General features: G+C 39.5%; 1 protein-coding gene across 2 annotated transcripts in view; it reads right to left on the bottom strand.

Moving 5' to 3' along the window:
- Positions 1-26,265, bottom strand: part of LOC118780998 (receptor-type tyrosine-protein phosphatase gamma-like) — a 103,419-nt gene that overhangs the window by 9,034 nt on the left and 68,120 nt on the right. For both annotated transcript variants that reach the window (XM_036533826.1, XM_036533825.1), the window contains exons 5-10: positions 19,593-19,688; positions 13,392-13,458; positions 9,962-10,119; positions 5,935-6,127; positions 2,326-2,507; positions 609-717 (exon numbers count right to left, since the gene is read on the bottom strand). In XM_036533826.1, the coding sequence (XP_036389719.1) occupies positions 609-717; positions 2,326-2,507; positions 5,935-6,127; positions 9,962-10,119; positions 13,392-13,458; positions 19,593-19,688 (805 nt within the window). The remainder of the gene's footprint in view (positions 1-608; positions 718-2,325; positions 2,508-5,934; positions 6,128-9,961; positions 10,120-13,391; positions 13,459-19,592; positions 19,689-26,265) is intronic.

The raw sequence follows: 26,265 nt of genomic DNA on the forward strand, positions 1-26,265 counted from the left end.
AAGTGTATGCGTAAGTCAGGAGTGATACACGGCGTAGATGCGGGCGGATCAGAGATATGTTGCCGACCCCAATTACGATCTTTGTAAGGAGAACAGGAGGAGATAATATTTTATTGTTGGGTTTTCTGCAAAGATGGGAGATAGTATTGTGAAGGCAGGGTGCATTTGCAAGGGAATTAGAGGGGAGACCAGATAAATAGAAAAATAATTTTCAATTTTTTTAAAACATATTTTTGGTTGCCCAGGGCAACTGCTCAACCGTTAATGTCAAGCCCTGACACAGCAAGACTTTGAAAATGGGTGGTTGTTGATTTGCAAGATGACACCTGTTATGTAAATCTAGAAATGTAACCTAGTATGTCCAGCATCAGTCTCTCTAGGTAGACATTTCCTTCTAATTCTTTGAGCATATTCTATATTTTTCTCATTTGCATTTAAGGTCAATGTGATAAATTATCAGATGAGCTCATGTGGTAGTCTTCAGTTATTTTCTCTTTAGCTGGACACAACTCGATCATCATGGTAAACAAAAAACGAGACAGGCCAAAGTTTACCGAACTTCATAGAGAAGGCAAAGCAGAAACGTGGGGAAATCACGAAACACTCACCTCTGAAAAGCATTGTCTGGCTGAAATCACTACGCATGTCCTTCTGACACACAGCTTGGACTCTGAAGAGATAGAGCACGTCAGGGGACACATGAGTGATGATGGCCTCCTGCAGGGAATATTCACACAAGCAGACAAGCAGTTTAAAATCTTCACAACATGACGCGATCGATGTCAAACCTGCTGATCTCTTCATTTGATTGGCCAGCTGCTGAGAACAAAAAGTTGTGTCCCAGCTTTAGTTGTTCGCATTGTTGTGTTCAGACACAGTGGAAAAAAAAAAGGCAGATTTTGGAAAGTGTTGCTGGTGTCATTTTGAAGTGAACACAGCATGGTACTTGTTTCTCTGGCCTCCTGCAGCTTGGATAGACTTCAAGGGATTGGTTGGAAAAAGCAACCCACAGAAAACAACATCACACACACATACCAAACATAATGAATTCATCACAGATGCTTTGTTTTGTTTTTTTTTTTCCTTTTCCCACACCCTTAATGAGAATACACAGTCTGAATGTATAGTAAACAAAAATGTATGGTTTTGGACATTAGTTTAGCTTTGTGAGTGCTATTTTTTCTTTCGTAGCCCTCCATCCAATGCCAGATGCCAAAGTTGTGGTGGGAATGTAAAGCTGCATTTTGACCACATAACCAAGTGTTTCACAGCTGAAATATTTTGTTGAGGAAATCATTTTTTGGAAGTTACACAAGCACATGTATATCACTTCTGGAGTTTTATCTAGAACATATTACACTGGCACATTGTTAGAGGCAGGCTAAAAAATCATAAAGTCTGGAGCTTTATGGTTTATAACATTTTACCACTTGATACATTTACAGCATGGTTAGCTTTATTACAACATTAAATGCATGAGGGGTCACCTTTATCATAATTTACATGCGGGTATTCCAATGGTCGCAGATCATGAAGCACAAGCAAATCGTGTGACATTTGTTCTTTGTCTGCCTCTCCCACAGCACACAATTTATGCGAGTGCCACTTGAGCTAATTTTGTTAAGGATCTTTTTGAGAGCAGCCTGTTACTATGAGAGAGATCATAAAACATGGAGGTCTTGAGTGATTTCTAATTGCTTTGCCTCTGATTGCATACAGCCTGCTAGTCCCTAACCTGACCTAGATAGCAAAGTCTTGGGAGCAAACTGAAAATGAAAATGGCAATAAAGGGTAGAAGAGTGGAAGGGAGGAAAAGAAGGAATGAAAGGGGCAGAGGGAGGATGATTGGTTGGTTGGTTGGACATGTGAGTATGTTTCAGTGCTTTTCCTGTGAAGAAAATGGTATGGTGAGTCAGAAGGGACAAATGGTAGATGGACAGGTCAGTACTGTGTACTTCATTTGAAACTTGCTGCTGTCAGGCTGGTGTCCTTTGATGATCTAGACACTCACACTGCTCTTGGTGAAAATATGTTAATATCAATCTGAGGAAACCAAGCAGCTGGTTAGAAGCAGTGTTTGAATAGTAAATATACAATTTACAATACAATGATACAACAGATTTGGTCTCCTTTACCCCACATCCATTGAATAAGCCTAGGATTTCATGACAGATGTCAACCAGGTTAACAGGTATACTCTGGAGAGCACAGGGCAGTTTCTTGTGATTGTTATCTTTTCTTTACGCATTTACTCCTTGCGAGCGAGGGAGTGAGTGACAGATGCTCATTATTCTGCAAGAAAGACATCTCCGGGTTGGGCCTCACCAGGTCTTGGTCGCTGTCTTTCAGAAAAGTCCTCTCATATGCCTCATCATTCTTGTTCCAGCTGTATGAGATCATGAAGCTTAGGATGGGTTGGTATACAATTTCAGGCCAGGTCCATCTCACCACCAGTGCTGTTCTGTTCAGTGGCTGAACCTTCATGTTGATTGGGGCACTGCTGCACACTAGGCAATGAGAAAAATTAATTAGGAATGCATGACTCAGTGGTACTCGGAAAAAGAACAGCTTTCCAATTACAGTAGAACCACCTCAACAGGCTTTTCAAAGTTTAGTCATTGAATTAAAGGTCATTCCTTGTAAGGAGTGAGGAAACTGCAATGATAAATAAGGGGAAGAAATCCCTTCACCGCAGACAGCACCTACCACAGCTCTAATCGGCCACGGTTTGCTCCTGACCAGAAGATTGCATAGGTAGGTCTCCAAGGTTGAGGGTGAATGCTTTCATTGCAAGGTATAATGACTCATTAGTCCATGTAGCCACTGATGCTTCAAAAGGACAAATTAATGCATAAGCTCATACATCTCCTCCTTAAGGCGTTTGGTTTGGGAGTTTTATTTCACTCACGCTTCCTGTGCTTGCATTCTGGTAAAGGTCCACTAGATGGCAATATAAGCCCAAGAACATGATCCATCCTTCGTTTGCATTACGGCACAGCTTTTCAACAAAGGTTGCAGTAATCTCAAAAGTAATCTCAAAAGATTTTTAGTAATTGTGCATGTCAGGAAACTGAATTAATTGCTGAAACCTGAACGTCACAAAAACCTGAATCACAAAAGATATCAGCCAGAAATCATGTTCCCTTTTTGTTTTGTGAATGTGGCCTTCACTATCGTGGTCTTTGCCCACTCTTAACAAACAGGATCTCAGAAAATATACAGTTTATTATTAGTAGCCATTGTTATCATTACTGAAAGCAGTGTGCGTTTGATTACATATATTGTATTGATTTAGCAATATATTTAACCTTTACATAACTTGCATATTAACCATTAACATCAATCATTTTTTAACATTAGTCTGTTTGCTTGACATCAGCCCAGTGTCTTGTGTTTAGATTAAGAGATAAGACCTAAAGAGTCTCCTCTCATGCAGCATTATGATATTAATAGATAGTAGACAGTAGATAGTAGTAGTACGAAAGTGCAACCTAAAGCAACAGGGACAGACCTAAAGACAGACAGTAAGGAAGTGAGCAAGAGAAAACCAGAGACAGACAGGGTGAGATTCAGGACCTGTAAGACATTGTGCATACCAATGGATGTGTGGCTAAAAGAGTCCTCCTCTCTTGACTGTATGACCCATCATTATTGAGTGATAGATAGACTGTGGCACCTTCCACAAAACCAACAGTACACTGGATTCAATTGCAGAATGGGCCTTTTTCACAGTAGTGCTGGCTCTGTCAGGACAGAGGGTGAAGGCACTGGCCAATCAAGACACATCAGCCGGAGAAGGAATAACAGTAAATCCAAACCCCCCAGTTAGGAAAAATAATGAGCATATACAGTCTGTGAAGCCATTCCATTAAAAAGCCTCGTCTCACTACATCTCTCCCTCAATAACAGTGTAGAGATGGATGAGACTGAAGAAGACAGCAAAAAAAGATTGAAGTGGTGGGAGATATAATGAGGCGAGAGGAGCTTGCTTGCTTGCTTACTGTCACCTTGAAGAGCTTATGCTTTCCACAAGTCATTCGTCACACAAACGCATCATTATCATGACACTGATCAGAATGACATTAAAAACTAGCAAAGCCAGACCACTTTATGAGAAGTGTAAAACTGCTTCTATGCTTTTTGTTAGCTTGTTTTGTTTTGTCTTATTTCAGACAATTTGTCTTACTTAAGTCCCATGATCAGAAGGAGGAATCCATTGGTCGAGAGACTTTACATGATCACAGACTCCACCCTCACACAATTTGATCTGGCAGATCCCTCCCTGTCCTGAAGCTGTGCTCTTGCTACTATTTGCAATTCCTCTCCCTACTGATGAACTTCTTGGGCTGATCACTAATCACTGACTGTGTACCCTGTGTACCCTACAGACACCCCACAACGCAATTTCACAATAGGCTTAGTTCATACTGGTCTTTTTTTAATGTTTATGAAAGCTACATCCCTCTCTCAATTAGAATGCTCCTACTTCACCAGTATTAGGACAAGGGGTGTGGGAGGGGGCCTGTAGTCCAAGCTATAGCGTAATTAATTGTGAATTCTAAGCTTAAGAAAAAAAATCACCCCACAGGCTGAAAAAACATAAGATTTTGTAAGAATACTGAAATATACAGGCACTCACAAATTAAGTTCTTTGCTAATCCTGCAGAAGAACATATCTTGCTGGACTTCATTATTAATGTGATACTATTCAGGAAAATATGCATTGTTTTGTCCACCTGTTACCAGAAAGGAAAATTACACTAGGAGTCTGTCTGAGGGTTGTGGTGTTCTGGGCAAAGTTATATCTTCAAAAACAGGAAACAAAGCTTTTGAAACTTTCCTGCGAGAAGTCTGAGGAGCTGAACTGTGAAGGACAGTTCAATTACCTCCTTGTTTGAGTGAGTGAGAGATTGTAGAAGCACCCAGAACATTTCTGTATTTATCGCACAGAAAGGTGATGGACAACCGTTTTTCAGCTGTATTGCTCAGTGGGAGCCAAGCCACTGAGTGCTAATGCTGTCACATTGCAGTACATAGTCTTCCTAAACAGCAGCCATAGAGCAATACAGACAATTCTCAAAGAACTAGGCTCTCCAATTTTGCTGTAATTTTGCTTCATTTCTGGGTCACTGACTATGTTACCCCATCACAGGGCATATTAAAAGGATCAAATCTACTTGAGTTCAACATAGAAAATTGTTAAAAAGCCATAGAAAATGAGAACAAAGACAATTCTCTCAACTACCAGAGTGAAATTTGGATTGATTCTGACTCCATTATCTGCATGCCCTTAAGTTTAGCCTTTTCACATCACCACCTCTCTGTATTCTACCATTCTTAACTCATTACCATGGACGTGACTCTAGACTTCTGTCACACACACAGACACACAGACAAGCATGCACACATACATGCAGGCACATATGCTATCATATTAAACAAAAGAAATCAGTTGCTCATCGGCAATCCTTATCCTTACAAAAACTGGAAATCCTACTAATCATGAAAAAAAAACAAACAAACAAAAAAAAAAACAAAAAGGCCTATTTATGAGGTTAAAAGTAGATTCTCTGCCTCCCCTATTTGAAGCTTACAGGTCACCGCTGAGACACACACACACACACATTGGTTTTAGTACTAAGTATGAGAATTCAAAGCATAGCAAGGACATTTCTCTGAAGTTATCACTAGTTCACCTAGTAATCATAAATGGCTGTAAGTACACAAATAACATTGAGCAATAATTTGCTCAAGCTGGTGCACTTAAGAAACCTGTAGATTAGTAAGGACTGTAGCTGCCTTTGACACACCCCCTCTCTTTGTTACTTTGTAGCGTTCTCTCTTTCCTCTATCCAACTGAAAATGAAGGACTGTGGGGCAGGATGCAACTTGAAGCCAAATAAGTATGTGTGTGTGTGTGTGTGTGTGCTGTACCTTTAGAGGCCTCAGTACCATGTTGGTTCCCCAGGCTGTCCATTAGGTCTGGGAGCCAGGCATCTTTAATGATGGACTTATAGACCACTCTATTGCCAAGGTCCTGCAGGGGGCGGAAGTTGTTCCTCAGGTACTCTACTGACTTTACATGGTCCTGCTGTTCTGTGGTGAAGATGGAATAGAAGGCTTCCACCTGTGGAGGGAAATGGTGGAAGTGGCAGTCACCTACATGAATAGGAAGCAAAAGAACTGAGAAAGCCTTGACCCCAACCTCCATAAAGCCCTTTCCAGGATACTCCTCTGCCCACAAACCTCTCCTTTCTCTTTTGCTGCTCTAACAGGAGTGTATGCTAGGGTCTGTACATTTCACCCACTCTTCTTACACCCACTGTGATTTTTCATAGGTCTGACCTTTGATTTTTATCACTTGAATACAGGAAAATATTGCTGAGGATATGTCAAATAGTTGAATGAAATGCTCCAGGTAAGTGCAGGGAGTGGGTGACATTGGTTTTGGGGGGCTGGATTTTGGGGGTGGGAGGGGTAGTTCTTGCAATCATGTATATCATGCATATTGCATATCATGCTGTCTTTTTATGCAAAATTACTACAAGCCATGTTATCCACAGACTGATTCCTGTAGCATCCTATTCCAAATATTTCAGCTTTATTCTGTGTTGACCTTGAGGAGAGAGACTAGAAAATGATGATTATTATTGTTATTATTACATCCTTATTATTTGTTTTTTGACAAACTTACAAATCCAGGGCAATCTTACAAAGAAAAGAATAATGGCAACACAGTATCAAATATGGCCTTGAGTAAAACTGAATACATCCTGAACACATTACACATGTATAATATAATATAATATAATATAATATAATATAATATAATATAATAATAGTAAAGTTAAGCTGGGGTAAGTGATCATCAGCCAAGCAAAGATGAGACTGCTCACCTTTACGGTGGTAGCTCTGCTGCAGACGCATTTGAAATGCAGCAATATACCTTGTTAAATTTTGTCACCTTTGAAATAGAGCAGTCTGAGTTTTGCTTCTTTCTCAGTTCTGCAAGATTTTTAAAAATATTTTTACAGAGAAATCTTTTTGAGGGGCCATCCTGCAGGGATGAGAGGAATGACTGATGCACGGAACAACTAAATCACAGGCATCTGGGTGAAACGGAGGTGACCCAGTGCAGGGAGACTGCTGCTTACACTGGAACAGAGTAATAGCCCTCTTCGCTCATTCCCAGACTGTGTCATTTTAATATGGCAAATTTTGTTGAAATCCATCTTTACTGCCACTACGTAGGATGCTTTAATGACTATATCACCATGCGGATACATGGGAAAAAAAATTGCTGGAAGGAAATATCTTTGGAATGGCAAATCGTACTGCTGCAAACAAAATTTCGCAGTGCAGAATTTAGCCTTGAAGATATTTATATTTGTTAGGGAGCGTAAATATAATATACATTACATTTTCTCTGCTCCTTGAATGCAGCTGGTGTTCAGGTAGGATGACTATTATTACTGGGAATGGAAGCATGCTTTTTGCAGTCAAAATACCTGTTTGTTGTTCACAGGTAATACAAAGTGACTTAATTGAATAGGATAGTTACAGGATAGAAATTTAATACAAACAGCAACCCTTGTGCAGTATCATACCTTGAGAATGTTACTGTGGAGCTAAGGCAGCTCATTCAGTTGAATTAAGTATTTCTCTGTGGATTTACCACTTTGGACCCTATTTAAGCAGAAGAAAAATATAGTGCAACAATGAAGCACAAGGATGAAGATGAAGGTGGTAATTCAGAATGTCTTTGTATTCACTGGTGTTTCTTTTGCCCTCACAGTGAACCTGTACCATGCCAGGAGAATGTACCCCACACCATAACTGAGATGTCAGAACCCTTCATTGTGAGAAACACGCACTCGGGCAAATAGGTTTGTTTTGTCGTGTACGACACATGCACTCATCCACTTGCTAAGAACAGTGTGAAGGAACATTTACATTATGTTATTGGCATTTAGCACAGGCTCTTATTCAGAGCGACTTACTCAAGTTACAGTTTTATCCATTATACAGCTGGATATTTACTGAGGTAATCCTGGGTTAAATACCTTACCAACGTCAGTGCCCCAGTGGGGAATCAAAACCAGCAACCTTTTGGTTATAAGTCCTGCTCCTTACCACTATGCTACACTACCACCCCATGGATGGCTCATCTGACCTAAAAAAAACAGCCGCAAGTTGACCAGCATTTGTAATGAAAGCTTCCACCAAACATCCCCCATCAATCACTTCTCAAAGGCGCTGACATTTATTCTAGCCATCATAGCCAAATTAATGGGCAACTGGGCTTGCCCAGAATTTTTAATTAACTCAGCAGCCAGACCTGCGTGGAAGCAACTGCTTTTAACGTATTTTGTATCCTTTCCTTTCTTTTGGTATGATAAATGAATGATGGCATGAAGAGTTCTTTTATAACAGAAACACACATTTACTGTGGAGACAGTGAAGGTCAAATGTTACGTAAGGTCCTCTCCCGCCTGTTTGTTGCTTACACTGAAACAACTTTGATTGACAGAGGAGTAGAGGCCACATAGCTGGATGTGAGACGGTGGCACACAGTCCATATTTTACAAATGGAACCATTTTAGGAGGAACTGTCAGAGCAGAATAGATGAACACTGATCTTCTCTAAAAGCAACTTTAAAGATATGTCTGTCACTTTGAATGACCTACTTTCTCTTCTGAAGAAAATTACATATAGAAAGAGGACTGTTTTTATACAGCCTGGTACAGGTTATTTAAAACATATGGAACTGTGTACCCCTGAAAGTGTTATGTGTACAAAGATGTTATGCTGAGAGATTAATGGCCTTGTGCAAGGAAGTAGTGGTGAAAAACAACACACAAACAACCCTTCATAGTGATTGTTGGCTTGAAATTTCACATTTTACTGTCCTGTCCCATACTGAGCATACAACATGTTCACAGCAGCTAAAATGCTAAGTCCAGAGAGGTATTATATTTGTCAAAACTGATAATGACTTATCATTGATCTGCCTTTGTTTCTCCTCGAAACAAGCCCAGGGTGTAATTGCAATTGACTGTTTTCCATGAGAGGGAAGCTAAGAAATGAATCAATTCTTCCTTTCAGATAGCAGCAAAGACAGCCAATAAAAGTATTGGGTTGTTCAGTGGCAGCGGAGGCGGTCTGGAGACACCTTTTCCTGAATATATCTTCTCTGGGCACCTTCTGAGAGCACATATTGTAGCCCCATTATTAACACCCACATAAAATAAACTTTGTGTTTGAGGGACTAAGTGATATCAAAACAATACCACAATCAAAAAATGAAATAAAAAGAGAATACGAAATGACACCTTACATTTGTTTCATAATTCATGACAAGGCTGACATGTTAATTAAAAACAGCACTTCATGATATTCAGCATTTTGTTTAACTTTCAAAAATATTACTAGGTTAATAAATGTACAAGGTTCATCTCTCTCTCTCTCTCTCTCTCTCTGTGTGTGTGTGTATATACATGTTACACAGATGTTACACAAAGATCCTGTGGCATACCTAGTAGCTGTACTACCAGCCACTCATATCCACAGCATCACTCTCATATCCAAGTCTTCAGTTAAACATTTGGCTTCCCTCCAACATGCTATGAGTAAACTCATTCAGGCTCACTGGAATTTAAATGCACCAAATGCTTCTGGTACTTGGGGATAAAAATTGTCTTGTTATACTATTTGGTGCTCCTGGGCAAGTGTTCTTCTGCTGTTGAAAATGCTGCTTAATGAAACACTCTAAATACTATATTTCTGCAATCATCTGCATGCCTGGTACAGACGGTGTGCATTAAAAGTGGCTTTAGGGGACAGCAGGGGTTGGCTTCAATGAACAATGTAACCAGAAGACGTCAGTTTGGCTCTAGAGGGGTCGGATAGGTAAGATGAGAGGGTACAGAGGTCAGGAATGGCTGGTCAGTTTAGACTTACCTGTCGCTGGGACAAAAACACAGGCCTGCTGAAGATGATCCACTCTACGACCTTGCTGCACGGTGGCGTTGTCAGAGAGCCAGTGTACCGGTAGTAGCTCCCCACTGAGGATGGCAGGAGATCTCTCAGGATAAAGGGCTCTAGTAAGGTCTCCTTCTCTGGGTGGTGAGGGAACACATGAACATGCACATACAACACCGATTCACTCAATGGGACTGTATGAGCACCACTTGGAATGAGGGCCACTTAGTGGTTCCTTTCCTCTGACCATCAAGTAAGCAGTCATTTAGAGAACTACATTTAGATTTACATTTATTCATTTGGCAGCTGTTTCTATCCAAAGCGGCAAAAGCTAAAAGCCAGGAATTAGTAGTGGCCTACTGTGAAGGAGAGCCTTCACCACCTCTCCCTTGAACCTTATTGTTGTCAATCATTGGATAATTGTGCTCACATGTTTTGACTTGTCAGGGAACCTGCCTATTGGCTAACAAGCCACGCCTGACTAATTGAAGGTGATTGAAATACAGGCGTGGCTGGAGAGCAGGAGAAAGGCTCATTTTGTCCCTGCTGTTGGTGTGTATAGGCTAGTTTTCTTTGTTTTGTTCTTTGTTTGAATCTTTAGTTGAGCTGTATTTAAAAGCTAGCCTACCAAAAGTCATGGGACACCCCATCTGATTTCAGGACAGTGAGTGTGACCAAAGGTATGAGTTTGTAAAATTTGAAGACAATAACAAAAACATTGCAGTGGCCAGCACAAAGCCCCCTACCTCAACTCAACAGAACATCATGGGATGAACTAGAATGCAGAATTATGGCAATCCCAAAATGATCTTGTGGCACTTGTGGTGTTTACTAATGCTTTAAAGATGGAGTGGAGCACAATACCACTGCTTCCTACAAGAAATTAGTAGATAGTCTTCCATGACAAAATGAAATAAAAAGTCATTAAATAGTCATAGGTAAAATTTTACAAACTACCATTTGTTACAAAGCAGTGGTATTTATCCAGATTAGTGCCATAAAGTTTCCCTTTATTGAATGAGAGCAGACAGCTGTGACCATTGCTGTTTAATTTACCTTGTCGATAGTGAGATTCTTGATCTCTCCAACTTATTGACCTTCAATAATTCTGTAATTCAGAATTATTACAGTTTCAGCAATGGGTTAGAACAACCATTATGGAGATTGTGTGCACACCAAAAAGGGGGAGGGGGGAGTCTTCAGAGACAAAATAGGGTGGCTGAGACAGAAAAAGGGTGGCTGTAGGCAGAAATGGTAGGAAAGGGTGTGCACACCGTAAAGAGGCAACCATTCTTGAAATTGCAGTTTCCAACATTTCCAGCGAAGAGGAAGGAAGAGGAGGAGGAAGAGGAACTTGGCTGAAATTCTGAGCACAGATTCTGAGGCTACATCCTCCCAGAAAAGGGAGTTGGTGGTAGTGGGGAATTAAATCATTAGAAGTGCAGGTAGCACACTGTGCACATGAGAAAAGGAGTCCTGAACAATATGTTGTCTGGTGCTCAGAGCCCAGGTTATAGCCAAAACAAGGGTGGGTTCAGTGGTCATGAATCACATAGAAAGTAATGACATACATAGGTAAGAGTAGCTCTGAGGTTCTGTAGGACAAATTTGTTGACCGAGCAACAAAGTTTAGGGGAACAGACTCATATTGTTGTCTTCTATGGAATTCTGCTGGCACCAAGGAAGCAAGATTTATATGTACATTTAAAGAGTGGCTAAAACTTTAATAAAGAGAGCATTTGGATCCTTTCGGAACTGGTGGTACACATACAAATTGGACAGATTACACTTGAACCAGAAGGGCAAAGATGCACTCAACCAGCACATGAGTGGAGAATCTGAGGTATATTTATACCAAGGAATTGGGGAGGCAAGGAGGTTAAATAGGGTTCAAATTCAGGCAACACAGGCTGCACAGATGACAGGTATCAGGGATATTGCTAATAATAACAACAGTGAGGCCATTTCTAATTAAATTCATTATTTTGTAGGAGGCTTGGTTCAATCAGAAGTGAAGATGGGAGAGGAGGGAGGAAAGCACGATGTAGGTAACACACTGTGATGTATTTGTTTAGATAGCAGAAGTTTTTAAAATAAAAAAAAAATAGTTTTGTAGTTAGAGGTTTTTGTGATAAATGGGGACTGTGACATTGTGAGTATTACAGGGACATGGCTAAACACAGGGGATAGGGATTGTGTGCAACATAGCAAGGTACAAGCTGTTCAGAGAAGGTGAACCTATCAAATGAGGAAGCAGGGTAGGCCTGTACATATTAGAAAACCTCCAATGACAAGAAATGACAAGATCTGAATAAAATTGCCCACAATCCATTATTTCTATTATTCCTACATTAATTCTCCTCAAGGTGCTAATTTTACATTTCATGCTATCACAACTGCAAAATTCAAAAGCCCTACATACTGAACCAATCAGGGAACCAATTTGATTTGATGTGTGGTTGTCAACAGCCTGGAAACCTTAAATGAAGGGAACGTATTATCTAGCCTTTCACTTCACCTGTGTTAGGCTGTGATGGAGAAAATACATAGCAATTGTTTCTGTACAAATGGCACTAAAGTTTTAATTTATACACTGATTTACAACTTCACATAAAACAACAACCACGACAATAATAAAAAAAATAGGATGAAAAGGTTTTTACTTTAGGGATGATATGACCAATTGTGAGGTTTGGATAGTTGTCCATAAACCTGATAATTACATGAAACCTGAAAAGGTTATTTCCATTTATGGTCTGGTAGGGCACCTGTTTGGGGGACAGCCTTTTTACATAATGTGCAACAAGGCTGGAGAAACAAAGAACAATGTTGCACACAACAGCTCACAGAAATATAGAAGCTCATCAGGCCTTAAACACATTAAATCTGTGCTTTGAAAACCCTCTTCCTTTGAATGTAAGCATCTGCAGCGTTCTGTCTCAGATGTCATGGATTGCAGTACATGGGTGTGAATGTGTGTGTGAATAAGATAATTCAAGAACTGTACAGAGAATGCATATGAAATAGAGTTATCTTATGTGTTCACTTTCTGTTCTGTCTATACTTATTAAACAAATATGTACTAGAACATTTGCTAACATTGGATGATACCACAAGAGAAGTACTCCATATAGAGACAGAGATGGGGGACAGAAAAAGGAAGAGGAGAAAGAGAATGATGAAGTGAGGGGTGAACAAAAGTGAGAGTGATGGCAAGATACAGAAAGATAACTCAAACGTTTCCATTGTCATTATTATTAGTGCTGGTCATATCGTTGTCATAATCAACATTATCACTGTTTATTTTTTAAACACCCCTCTTGTATTGATGTTGTTTGAACAGAGAGGACATTTTAAGTACCCCGACCAATCACGGGAGAAAAAAAAAAACGTGCAGGATCTCACTCACCATGATGAACCACACCCCTCAGACCGTTGATGATAGGCTCCAATGCCAGATTTTCCCTCAGTCCAACCTACAGCAGAAATGACATTTCAGATCCACACCTAACATCAGTTTCTTGCAGGTGAAAGACACCTAAGCCAGGGGCACTACATAACATTCTGGTAAATTCAACTTCATTTTATTAGCTGGCATGAGATGCAGTGCAATTCTTAGGTGCCATACAGATTTTGCTGATCTGTGCAGACTGCAGTGTGCTGATCTAAAACACAGTGGATCCTGACATAACTCTCATTACAGACATAGACCGAACACCCCAATAAAGATGATGTCCCAAGTCCAAGCAACCGAATGCATTTATTCAATGCCACGTCTTCAATGGAGAAGAAGCTGAGCACATTTATTTAGCTTCGTCAGTGAATACTGGCTCTTTCGTCGGGAGGTAGAAGTACTGCTGGAGCATAAGGAGATCGAGATGGACTTGTTTCAAACACACACAACATAGTAGATGTTCATGTTTTTTTTAAATTTGAAAATGTATTTCAACCCTTGCAAAAATGTTTTGACATACCAAGGACACACCAAGTCAAAGGCCATTAATTAGGAGGGCCTAATTATCAATTCCTGGTATTATCCAACCAAACTCTTTCCTTGTTTTCATTTTGATCTAAAACCATCCCTGGTGCCTTATAAAGAGCGAAAAACAGAATTAACAAGATTAAGGACAAATTCAAAGGACAACTGTCTGTCTTTCAACAAAAAAAATCATCACAAGAGTCAGAGAGAATGTATGCAATTCACATACCACCTGAAATGGGTGGAAAGTGCAATAATTGCACTTACAAGGAAATAGCAACAAAGTGTGCCATTGGTAATCACAAATAATTAATATGCGCTTTTTATCAGCATTTCAGCGCTAAAATGATTTCCATGCAAATAAGGCTCTTTACATCCATTTCACAAAAGCTGTTGCTCATTACAAGCCAACGCAGTATACAAACTTGTCTATGACTATGGCAGCTGTCATTGCAGTGAGGTGAAGACATCACCAGCATCACAGCCATGCTAGAGAGAGGGTATTCTGCATAAGGATATCCCTTATTCATTTAAGGGAGAAAAAAAATCATTTGTTCATACAGACTGAGGGTCTGTGTTTGACTGTATGTCAAGGTACTCGGACAGACTGGCATTTAGGCTTCATGTAGCTTTTACAGCATATTTATGTAAATGTAATTATTAAAAGCATATAATCACATGAAAGGCATGAACCTAAACGATTTATTTATCATATATACATATATAGTGAAATATAACACAAACTGCCTTAAGAGGGAAACTGAAAACTGAAGATTATCAAAAAAACAAAAGAAATGATCTGCTAAGAACTGTGAGATTTAAAAAGCCTTTCTCCCCATGTGTCTATTGTTGCTGTATGTATTTATAACACTAAACGTTCCACTGTGAATGCTGCAAATAGCATTCACAGTGGAAGTGCAAAAATGAGGCTATCTGTGATCAATGTTCATTCTTAGTGAATTTGCTCCATTATATTTCTACTGTTGCCTGCAAACAGAAAGCTCCCAATGGATGCTTACAAAATATGGGCTTGAATCCAAGAGTGGGGTTCAGTGCCAGCTGTTTCAAACATGTATAGCAAGGACATAAATACTGGCTATGGCCATGCACTATCAATATTAGTCATTTAGAAAAAAACACTTTACCCCAAAATTGTCTGTGTTTCTGTATAACAATGAAAACAAAAACTACTCCCTCTTTGAGGCTAGACATTTTGTCAGAACTGTGTGGGTGGTAAATGTGCCCTGAAGTTATGGACCCTTGGGTGCATGTCATCACTCTAAGGAAGCGCTGAGAGGAGAGACCTGCTGACCTTGGGCTCCCCAAGAGCCAGCAAGGGAAATGGCTGTGCTCCTCCAACTGCCCCCATTGTCTCTAGACACCACTCCTAACCTGAAAGTAGCAAACAAAAGTCTCCCAAAAGCCCCTACAGCTGCACACTCTGAGCCCCCTCTCCTCACTATGGAGATGAAACAGAATTTTGGGGAGACCTTCAAAGCCTCAGGTCCTGTTGTTATTCTTTGGGGCAGTGATTGAGGAAAAGGTGATAATAAACAGCAAAGAGAAAGTGTCACTGTAGTTCTCTGGAGATCCCCTCATCCTCAACAAAAACACCCTTCAAACCGGGCTGCAACATTTCCTGCTCCTGCCTCACGGGGATGGCTTTTCATTAACGACAACTGAATGGCTTGATCAGGCAGGATTGAAAGCAGACGTCTTTCTGGAGGAGGTAAATTAAGGCCCACCACTTGAGAGACAGAGCGGTGACTGTACTGATGCCCAGAGACATCATGATTGACGGAAAGCACAGCGTCCTTCCATTCTGAATTACATATCCCAAAGTTCACGCTGAGAAGCATGGGAATGACAGACTCAGCTGTTGAGCGCAAAAACCACTGCGCCAGTGGAACTAGTAAAGAGGCTTATTTTAGCAGCACTGTGCCAGATCTGCCTACCTCAGAACAACCTGAGCGAGACTAAGGAAACAGCACTGTTTGTCTTTTAAAGGTCACTGGGGCCATATGGCCAGTAGGCTCTGTGTCTATTGCATAGCACAGTGGTAGTCGCAGTACACCAGTAGCAAAAATTAAATGTCTCAGACCAGGGGAAAACACCACACATTGAGCTACTCAGACTTTTATAACCGCTGTACCCTGACCCCCCATTCACGACACAGAAATAAAACCCCAAAACAAGTTAAAAATAAATAAGCTGTGTTATGAGGGTCAGCTAAATGGTACTCTCCATAAAAAGCATTCCTTCATAATTCAGAATGCTGCACAATGTTCTGCTTATTGCCATAAATGATAGGGCTGTTAGCACTCAGGGGAAGCATTTAGGTCTGCATGAGAGCGCCTTTCTTCATTGTCTGTGTGCCAAACCTACATTATGAACACCTGTGTTCCCGTTTCAGCTGTCCCAGCCGTGAAGAATGACCCTATTGCTTCGGCGCATGCATGTGAATTTTTGCACATCATATATTAATGACACGGTCACAATAAAAATAGCAACTGGGATTACTCATGTACACAAAGCTTACACCAAGGAATTGTACTCATTGAACACTTTTATTAACTCAGCTGGGTGGTTTTGAAAAATAGAATGGCTCAGATGTACAGTAAATAGGTTTACTGTACGCATAATATAGAGTAACCAGGGCTTGTGCATGAATATGTGAAGTCCTCTACATTCTCAATGTCCTGTGTGCTCTACAGCCTTGACAGTGAACAGCCAATAAAAGGAATGAAACAATCAAACAAAGCATAATAATTTATTCAATACAAAGGAAGTCCCACTTTCTTAATAGCAGTCCCTCATCAAATTTTTCAAATCAGTCTTCTAGAGACCTGCCAACCCTGCTCAGCATATGACGAAAGGGCAGAGGAAATGTTCAAATTATAATTGAAGGTAATAAAATGACAACTACAATCTGTTTTGATCAAGATGAAGCAAGGAAAAAAGAGGGCAGCAGACACCTGAAACATTCACTGAAAGCTATCCATCAAATATCTACATGATTAAAACCAAGCAGCTTAAATTCATATAAAACACATTGACACAGATGCATAAATTCACACTGATCACTGTCACACACATGTATACATGCATGCCCTCAAAACAAGTACGCACTACTTTCCATTCATTTGTTTGATCAACTCTCTCAGCTGTAAGAAATTTTCTAGTGTGTCACATGCTGATTTGCTTTTGTTGTAAAGTCTTGGTTTCCTGTGTGGATGCTGTAGCCTGCTGAGAATCAAAACCCCCTACAAAAGGGGAAGATTTTAAGGCTATTGCTGCAGAGGGAGTCTGCTCTCTTTAACTTATTCTTCTTGATAATGGTTCCCCGAGGACTCTTCAGCCTACATTCCATCTCCTGCTGCCAGTCTCGGACGGCTGGGAACAACTGAGAGTGAGTCCTTACTTCATAATTGCCAGCTAACTGTGAGCCTGACTGAGCGAGAGATGACAGCATGTATGCATGGCGCCTCAAGTTTATATACTGAAGACCAGCTAAATCAATTGTCCAGTGAGTGCTGCAGGTGTCTTAATATTGCATCAGGTAAAGGATGATAGATATGTGAAGATTTTCAGATGGCCATCCCTCCCCAGTGTCTCGATCTAGAGGAAACGTAGCAGTTGACGGTTGGGCTCTGGGCCCTGAAACTGGGGAGGGAGGAGCCTATTCCTGGTGCGAATTCCTGGTGTTAAATCAACCTCCAAATCTACCACCTCTGGAACCAATTACGTGGAAGGATGATCACTTTTGTTTATATTTAACTCTTTTAACTCAAGTTATTTACTGTTGAAAATAGTTTTTACCATTTTTCACCATTCAATTCTCGATGTTATAATTTCTAATTAAATGACTAGTCTTTCGTGGGTAACCTTTCCCATTGAATTCATCTTTCCTAAATTGCTTTCATATCTTGCCTTTGAAAACACCCACTGACAAAGCAAGAGCAGCAAACAAGCACAGAAGTTGAGAGAAAACAAAGCTACAACCATGGAAAAAAAAAAACTTAACTAAAAACATTTAATGCATCATCAATCAGATGTCAAAAGATCATTGTACACATTAAAAACTAATATTAATTTTTCACAGCTGCAGACTGCCCCTTTGAACATGAATTCCCTGGGACATGGTGGCATGAAAGCGGTATCCGTTTTAAATTATGCATGAATGCATAAAAAACTAACAATAATATAATCAGAAATATTTAAAAGTGTACATACATTATTTCAATTAAAATGATAACAGTAGCACGCTGTTCAGAAAATCATGTATGCTTCATTATGAATCATTCACTGCATATTAAATCTCTGGTGCTGGTACTAATTGCCCCCTAAAATGGGGTTCAAAGATGGCCTTGATTCAGCAAATGGCAGCATAGTTGCACTGCACAGATGTTGTTATGTACATTATGTACAAAAACAAATAATAATAATTTAATGGGATTGTACTTCCCATTCTCCAGTTCCTGTGAAGGACCCTACAAATAAGTGGTTCTTTTCCAAGGTACATTTCATTACTCATTCACTAAGAATGCTGGAACAGATTCAAGCAAAGGAGGTTGTAACTGAAATGGACTGATCTGCTCTGAACAGCTCAAGTCGAAAAATGATGAAGATGAAGAAAAAGGAAAATACTAGTATTCTGTTAAGAACAAATATGTTAAATGATTGGCTAAAGCATTACACAACAGCTAATTATATTAGAGCTTAAAAATTATTATCATTTTTTACACTGATTAGAAAATAAATATTGACTAGCAGATAAAGATGTTATACACTACAAAAAAATCAAACTCATTTCTAAATGACTTTTTCCAAAACAGACTTTTCTCATGATCAGATTTGTTACTTAAAGAATTCATTAAGGCAACACTAAGCCATGTATAAATTATGTTTTTAAGTTTTTCCTTATCTTATAATTTGGTTCTATCCAGAGTGAGGTGCCTTTGGGGCAGAGAATTCTCTCTTTCTTAGAGATCTTAGTCTCCCTCAAAATGTTCAACAGGCTGCCCAAGACCATTTAAACCATTTACATTTTATGGGGATGATGAGTAGTAAAATTAATTTGAAAAAGTCATCTCATTGCAAATGAATTTGAGGCTCCTATCTGTCCATTTTTGGTGGGATAACAAATGAACAGTCGCACTGTTCAAATACAATACAGCATGTATGATAACTATTGCCAATTTCACTTGAGTTCTGTGCAGCTAATTGTTTCTACCTGTACATTTAATGTTCACATAGGTGGTCATTACAACCAGAAATGGGACATACTTTGCAGTCCACCTCCTTATATAGTCACGCTCAAAGTGCGTTATTCATGAAAGTGAAATGGTATGAATTATATTATTGCCCTGGTGATAAGTTCTGCCACATCAGGACTGTTAGCCTCCCAATTATGGTAGTTTTATATCTACTTAAAGCTGACAGGAGGAAAAATGAATCAATCCAATTGATGACACACTGATTTTTTTCCAAGACTATTTAAAAGTAACTGATGGATCCTCTAAACTTTTAAAATTGCATTATATGACTATAACAAGTGAGATATTTTCCTCTCTACTATGTCTGGACTCAAAACATTAATGATAGCCTAAAAAATACATAAACAAATCCTACCTGGAAGAACACTGCCATGGCAGCAATTATTCTTTTTTCCCTTATTGCTGTGTTGATGCTGTCAAAGTCATCTGGGTTATACAGGTATATCTGCATCTGTGAGATAAAAGAAACCAAAGTCATTAGTCAGAACTGCATCTTTATTAAAATACTACAGGTAGGAAAAATGAAAATTGCTTAATGTTTCATCAACATTTTTGTGGCAGACAATTTTGAGGAAAATAACTTGACTTTATTTTTCAATACACAGAGAAAAAATAATGACACCTCAAAGTCTGTGATTACTCCATAAATTCAGTGGTTAAATACATCAGAGATCATTTTGTATATGTAAAACTGGCTTGTGTATGTTCCATTACTTGTATTTGGAGCCACAGTGATTGGAGATTCATGGATATACAGATTCACATCAAGTTTGACTGGAAACACCTGGATCTGGATCTGGACTGTAAAGTATGTGTAACTACTGATCAACACTGACTTTGAAATATCAAACTGAACCTACACCATTTTACCAAAGGTTTTGGCATCTCCAATTAAAGAAATTAAAGAGCAGGTAATCACTACTAATGCACAGGCACAGGCACTTGCAAAAACAGACCCTTCGCTAGACATGTCAAACTAGATGTCCTATAAAGAATAAATGTGGAGTGTTCCCCCAGTGGCTTCCATGTCTGAACCTTGCTGTATCAAAATTAGTGAATTAGCAGTCAGTCTGCATTTATCTGCAAGGTGGATGACGGGTAGTGACACATTCCTCATTTGCATTCAGTAAAAGGATCCACAATGATGCAGGCAGAATATAAAAATGAACAGAAATTCTTTCAATGAGCCAAAATTGACAACACAGACAAGAGACATGTGAAGGAATGGCAAGGACTGAAACTTTTCTGTCATACTTTTTTTTTTTTTTTTTAATTTGTAGTTGTTTAGGCAAAGGAATAGGAGCTGTGGTATTCATCAGGCCACAACACTGAAAGAGTAATATGATGAATCATTTTTTCTAGGAATGCTTGGAGATGGTATAAAGCCAGATGAAAATAAGGCATTTTTATACCACCAGCAGCCATTCCAAATATATTATCCAGTCTAATGAGGCTACACAGCCTGATAAAATACTGTTTTGTCAGAGGGAATTCTATGTTGGGAGGATCTGGGATAATCTTCTGCAAGGCAATAAAGCAAATGAATATACATTCCACTGTACACATGATTTCCTTTACCGGTTCTTTATGTCATTTAAGATGGAATATGTTTAAACCTATAGGCTCATACTGCAATATACATTTTGTTCCCTGTCCAACTAAACTAACTTGTTCTCCTCTGTTTTGCCATTTCTTTAGTGTTTTAAATAATTCCTTCGGATGGATCTTTTTTTTAATGAATGACGAGGTAGCGTTAGATATATTGTACATTTATAATGCTTCCTTCATTCAAGAAACAGACACATTTAGAAATTCAAGAGGTCATGCAGTATTTAGAGGGCACAATAACACAGCACAATCATCTCAAAAATGAATGCAGAGAACAATACAGAATTGCTATTTTGGTATCCAGGAAATGTGTATAATGACAACTGTTCCAACGCTGCAGATTTCCACTTTGCTTTTCTTAGAATTTGCACTGTGAGCACACAAGTCCTTCTGGGAAAGCACAGACACCATAATATTTTGTCATCAACTGATGATGAACAGGAGCCCACAGTAGTGGGAAAAAAATGGCTCTGCACCACCAGGGAAAGGGGTGGGCAGGTCGCCAGAGGTTACTTGTCTCACTACTTACTCACTACATTTCTCACTACATTTCATCAGGCACCAAAAGTTGCTTGGATGACATCAGCAGTGTACCACCTATTCACCTCTGAGTGCACACTCCGCTGCTGTGCGTTGTGTGACTTGTAGTGGGAAAAATAGCCCTTGGCTGTGTGCAAGTGTATTTGAGGATCACATTCGTCTCGCCTTGGTACTCATGCATGGATATCATGGTGAGACGGTTCTAGCATACAACTAATTCCAAAACAGGATTGCATAAAGAGAAGAAAGCACAGAACACAAACTGCAATATTTGACAGTATTTGATAAGTCTATGTGTGTATATCTGAGAGCTGTTGTGTATGTATGGTAATTTATGCAAACACATACACATCAATCCACATTTTGCACACAGGCAGGCATGACTTATATCTAATTATGGTGAGCTGCAGTAGAACAAAAATTGAAATTATGCATAATTAATTATAAACAGGGGCGAAATGACACTGCATTACTATTAAAAGTATTCTAAATATTTCATTTCCCTCACAGGGAAAAAAAATCTGCATAGCCCTGGGCTATGCAGATTCTTTCCTTTGTGTTAGGTTGGAGTAAGTAAGCTTGTTTATTGATTTCATGACTTTATTCCTTTAAAACAACTGATGTCAACATCAGGACAGAGATAATTGAGCACAAGGTCCACAGTGACTATCTAAAGATTTCCCATCTCTCCATCCTGTTTGGCCTCAGTTTCACCTCTGTTTTCCTGTTGTTTTTCAGGAGCCATTCTGATTTTTACTGAAGCAAAATCAGCAAAAATACTCAAAGTGAGGCCATTTTAATATACACACTCCCTGCATTTCAGAAAAAAAACACTAAGGGCATCTGAAATATTGTACATACTCTGTTGTATATGCTCTTGTGTATATATAAGTTAATACAAAATAAAGGTAGCATGGTACCTTGTCAGTGTAAAAACTTAAATTTCACACAAAAAACTACTGCAATGAAAACTCAGTTTTTTGTCCTGGAATAAATGCTACACAATACATCAGTTTATACAGTACGGAACCGCCCTCTGAATGTTTTTAAGATTCACATTTCCTATGGTTCTTGCAATTTCTGACTGGCTCAAATAGACATCCATGATAAAGGGCATGATTTACTTCCTGTGGATTACTGAATTGCCTGGCCTCTGGTACCTTTCACAACCTGTGTCTTGGTGAGAATTCCTTCATACAAATAAATAATTTGTCCACACAGATCTGATCTACAAATGGCAACATAGCTTCTTCTCTCTCGGAGTCAGGCTGTCATACCACAAACACTGACCTTTAGCATAAATTGACTGAATATCTCTAACTGGTACCTGATTCACCCCCCCCCCCCCCCCCCCCCCCCCCCTCTTTGAAGGATGCGCTGGGCACAAGACTTACTATGAAGTGATGGAACTGGCAGTGCAATATAATACACATTATTCATATTAACCATAGCATACACCGTGAAGGCTGTGGGTCAGTGCTTTTGCTCAAAAAGCACTACATGCAATCAAATTGAATTGACTAAGAGGCAGCACAACGATCTGGGCCAATGTGTGGAGCGGGGCATGCTGAGGAGTCACTGAACCTACATCTGGCTTTATTAAGTATGGCCTGAGGTGGTGTGATACGAATATGATGACACTAATGATTGCCATGGTAGAATGCAGAATATATGGATGAGCTGGAGTGTACAACAGATGGAGGATATCTCATTTATGCTGAGGAGGCAATGAAGTGAAGTTGCAAATGTCAAGGAAAAAATGTGTAATGACAACAGAAGGCTGCATGGATTAAGCAGGACTATTGCAGGTAATTTAACACTTGTGTACTTAGCATACTAACTGCATTTTATTTAGTTAAACGTCTTACCTACAAGCAATGGAACAGCATGTCTTCATTTAATTACATACTTCAAGGGCTTATTAAAGGGTAATTACTAAATGCCAGCACTTGAGAATCATTTAAATTCATCTCAAGGATTCATGGAGAGGACAGGAGAACTGGTCTGAAATCAAAGCAAAATTGTATTCTAGACTCACTGAAGGAAAACATACAACCCTGGCAAATACTGTACACTGTACCAAAGACCAACTGGTTCTACCCAAAATACAACCTGCTAATTTTCACCTCGCCAAATCTGAGCTCCGAGTCTTCCAAGGTCAAAATTGTATTCAATACTCAAACTCTCACAAAAGATACTGTGCAGGCTTTGCCACCTCTTGTTGCAAGAACCAACAGATGATTGATTTATATACTGCTCCATCCCACAGTTACAAGCTTGACTCAGAACAAGTGCACTCCTAACTGTCTGAGTTTACAGCCACTGTAAAAACCAAAAAGAGTGCACTATAAACTATCTCTTCTCCACACTCTAGAGGCAGTAAACAGACTGAACCATGCAACTGTTTGAATGCGATGTAACAGCTGCTCCGCAAGACCCAGGAGAAGTATAAAGTTAGTAGCCCACAAATGGGCCATGATTGGGAAATGACAATCTGCCAAATTCAGTTGCATTAAATGTAATAACAACACAAAAAATTGTGCAAAGATAATTTTTCCTTCTGTGGGTCTCCTTCCCACATGACAGTGCATTATGTGTCACTGTACGGAAAGGGAGATGTCTGAACAGGAAGGCCCTCAACCTATCTGTGCAATGCAGAGTGGTACAGAAGGCACAGAAGCAATGGATGCCATTTTTACATTTTTGTTATGACTTGGGAAGGGATCAAACCCATAGCCTTCAGACACTGAAGTCACCAAATTAGTACAATACTAATTCTGTGAATGCAATTAATTGCAGTCTTCAAGACAAAAATTTGCCTTGTTTTGTGAAAGCTTGTTAGATGGATGAAAACACTACATATATATTTGTAGCTACATGGTTTAACATTAATGGATTCCTGGGACTTGTCTGATTGGGCAAGTGACAATTCAGAACAAATTCAGCATTTAAGTTCACAAAAAAAAAAATTGTCGGTTTCTATGTCCCCACAGAAACCATGTTAGCAATTGCGTGTGTTTTTCATATAAAAGAGGTACAACACAAATCATGCTTGTCCCATCATATCTCTTGACCAATAAGTAGCTACCAGTTATAGTGGAAGTGGAATAAATTGGCTACCTACTTTTAGAGTGCTATAAGGTACAGTTTTTTCTGTCCTGCATGCCTTTCACAACTTCTCAACTGCCTTTTCAACCATTGGGTCACAACCAAAAATGGACTACAGTAGTTTCTCTACTGGGTCATAAGACAGAAAAAAAACTCCCCCTGTTAATGTCATTTTACTTATTCTCTTAAAGCAGGCCATGCTGTAATTAATAATGCATAAAGCTATTGCATTAAATTCATTCTACATTTTTATTAAAGAAATGTCTGGGGGTCTAAAAGTCAAAACCCCAAATTATTCATTTCTACATTCAGTTAAAGACCCATCATTCTTCAACCCATTTAGACCAGTGGATTATTTCATGGTCAAAGCAACTCAAGGTTACTTCTGAGCTGAGTCCTTTACTGTAATCTTTATCATACTGTGTCAACAATAAAGACACACTGTGAAGCCCACCTCAGGCCTCCTTACAGAGACAAAGAAATCTGACTGATAAGCATGGAGTATGTGTCTGGTGGAAGGGCAAGAGACTGACTCTGGGTTTTATCAGATGATATCAGTGCTATGGGCTTTCCTGAGACATCTGTTGAAATTATGGTAACTCAACAGCGATACCTGAAAACAGGGGGTGCTTAGGGGTGAAGTGCACCCCCAGCCGGACCTCAGTGCACCCCCAGTTGTCTCTTTATATCCTGCACATCCTTTATATGTCTACACAGTATTTACGGCTTTTTGTGTACCCCCGTGGATTGCAATTGCACCCCTCTGTATTTTCTCCTGGTGCAGAGCCTGCCTGCAAACTCAGTGACTTGCCTTTCACATCCTGTTTTCATTCATTTTTCTCTGTACCTTCCTTGTCTCTCATAGTTTTCCTACACAAAGATGCCTCCCACTATGATCACGAACGAGTGTAAACTGTAGATGTCTCTTATTCACACACCGACTTGATAGCAACAGAATAACAGCAGTTTCTGTTATGCCAAAGAATTATTTGACAAAGAAGGGGAAAAGGAGACCATGGGGAATATTTGCACTTATGAACTCTGTCAAATCATGAATGATTGTGGTTGCTGTTGCACTCTTTTGTTCAAAGATATGATCTTCGTTTTAGATGTTCTTGACATTCCTTCCATGACTCATTTTCTTTTGTCATCCCTGTGGCCCAAATGAATATTTTTAAGAATGTTATAATTGGCCACTTAACTAGTCATGTGACTGTGCCAATTGTTTAAACAGAACTGAAAACCGAGCACCTACAGCAAAAATGGAGGAAAACAACTGAAAGGCAGTTTCTAATCCGGCAATGCTTCATTTGCCCTGTGTTTATGCACAGGGTATCTTCGGCTGGTGTATTCACTCTCATTTTAAGGTGCAGACATGAAACTGGGTCCACAGTGTTGGCAGTAATCCTAAATTATTTATTATGCTGACCAAATACACCTAGCTAGCATCACTGAGAGCTGACAAAGGAGACCTAATAAAAAAGAATGCGTCACATTTTCCTAGCATGAGCTCAACTCTGCAACAGAAGATTTGTGATCTACGTAGAGTGGAATGACGGATAACACACACAAAATGCCTTGAAGATACAGCATCCGCAATAATTGACTTTTACAATCACTACAGATCACGTGGTCAGGAAAAACTGAAGACCCTAGTCATAAGAGCCAGCAAAAAAAAAAAAAAAGCCATACCCCTTCACTCCACTTTTGCTCCATCCCCTATGATTATCTGTGGACTTAGTAACTGCTACACAGCTGCATGATTGTACATT

Source organism: Megalops cyprinoides, chromosome 7 (assembly GCF_013368585.1).
Source record: "Megalops cyprinoides isolate fMegCyp1 chromosome 7, fMegCyp1.pri, whole genome shotgun sequence".
Classification (NCBI taxonomy): domain Eukaryota; kingdom Metazoa; phylum Chordata; class Actinopteri; order Elopiformes; family Megalopidae; genus Megalops; species Megalops cyprinoides.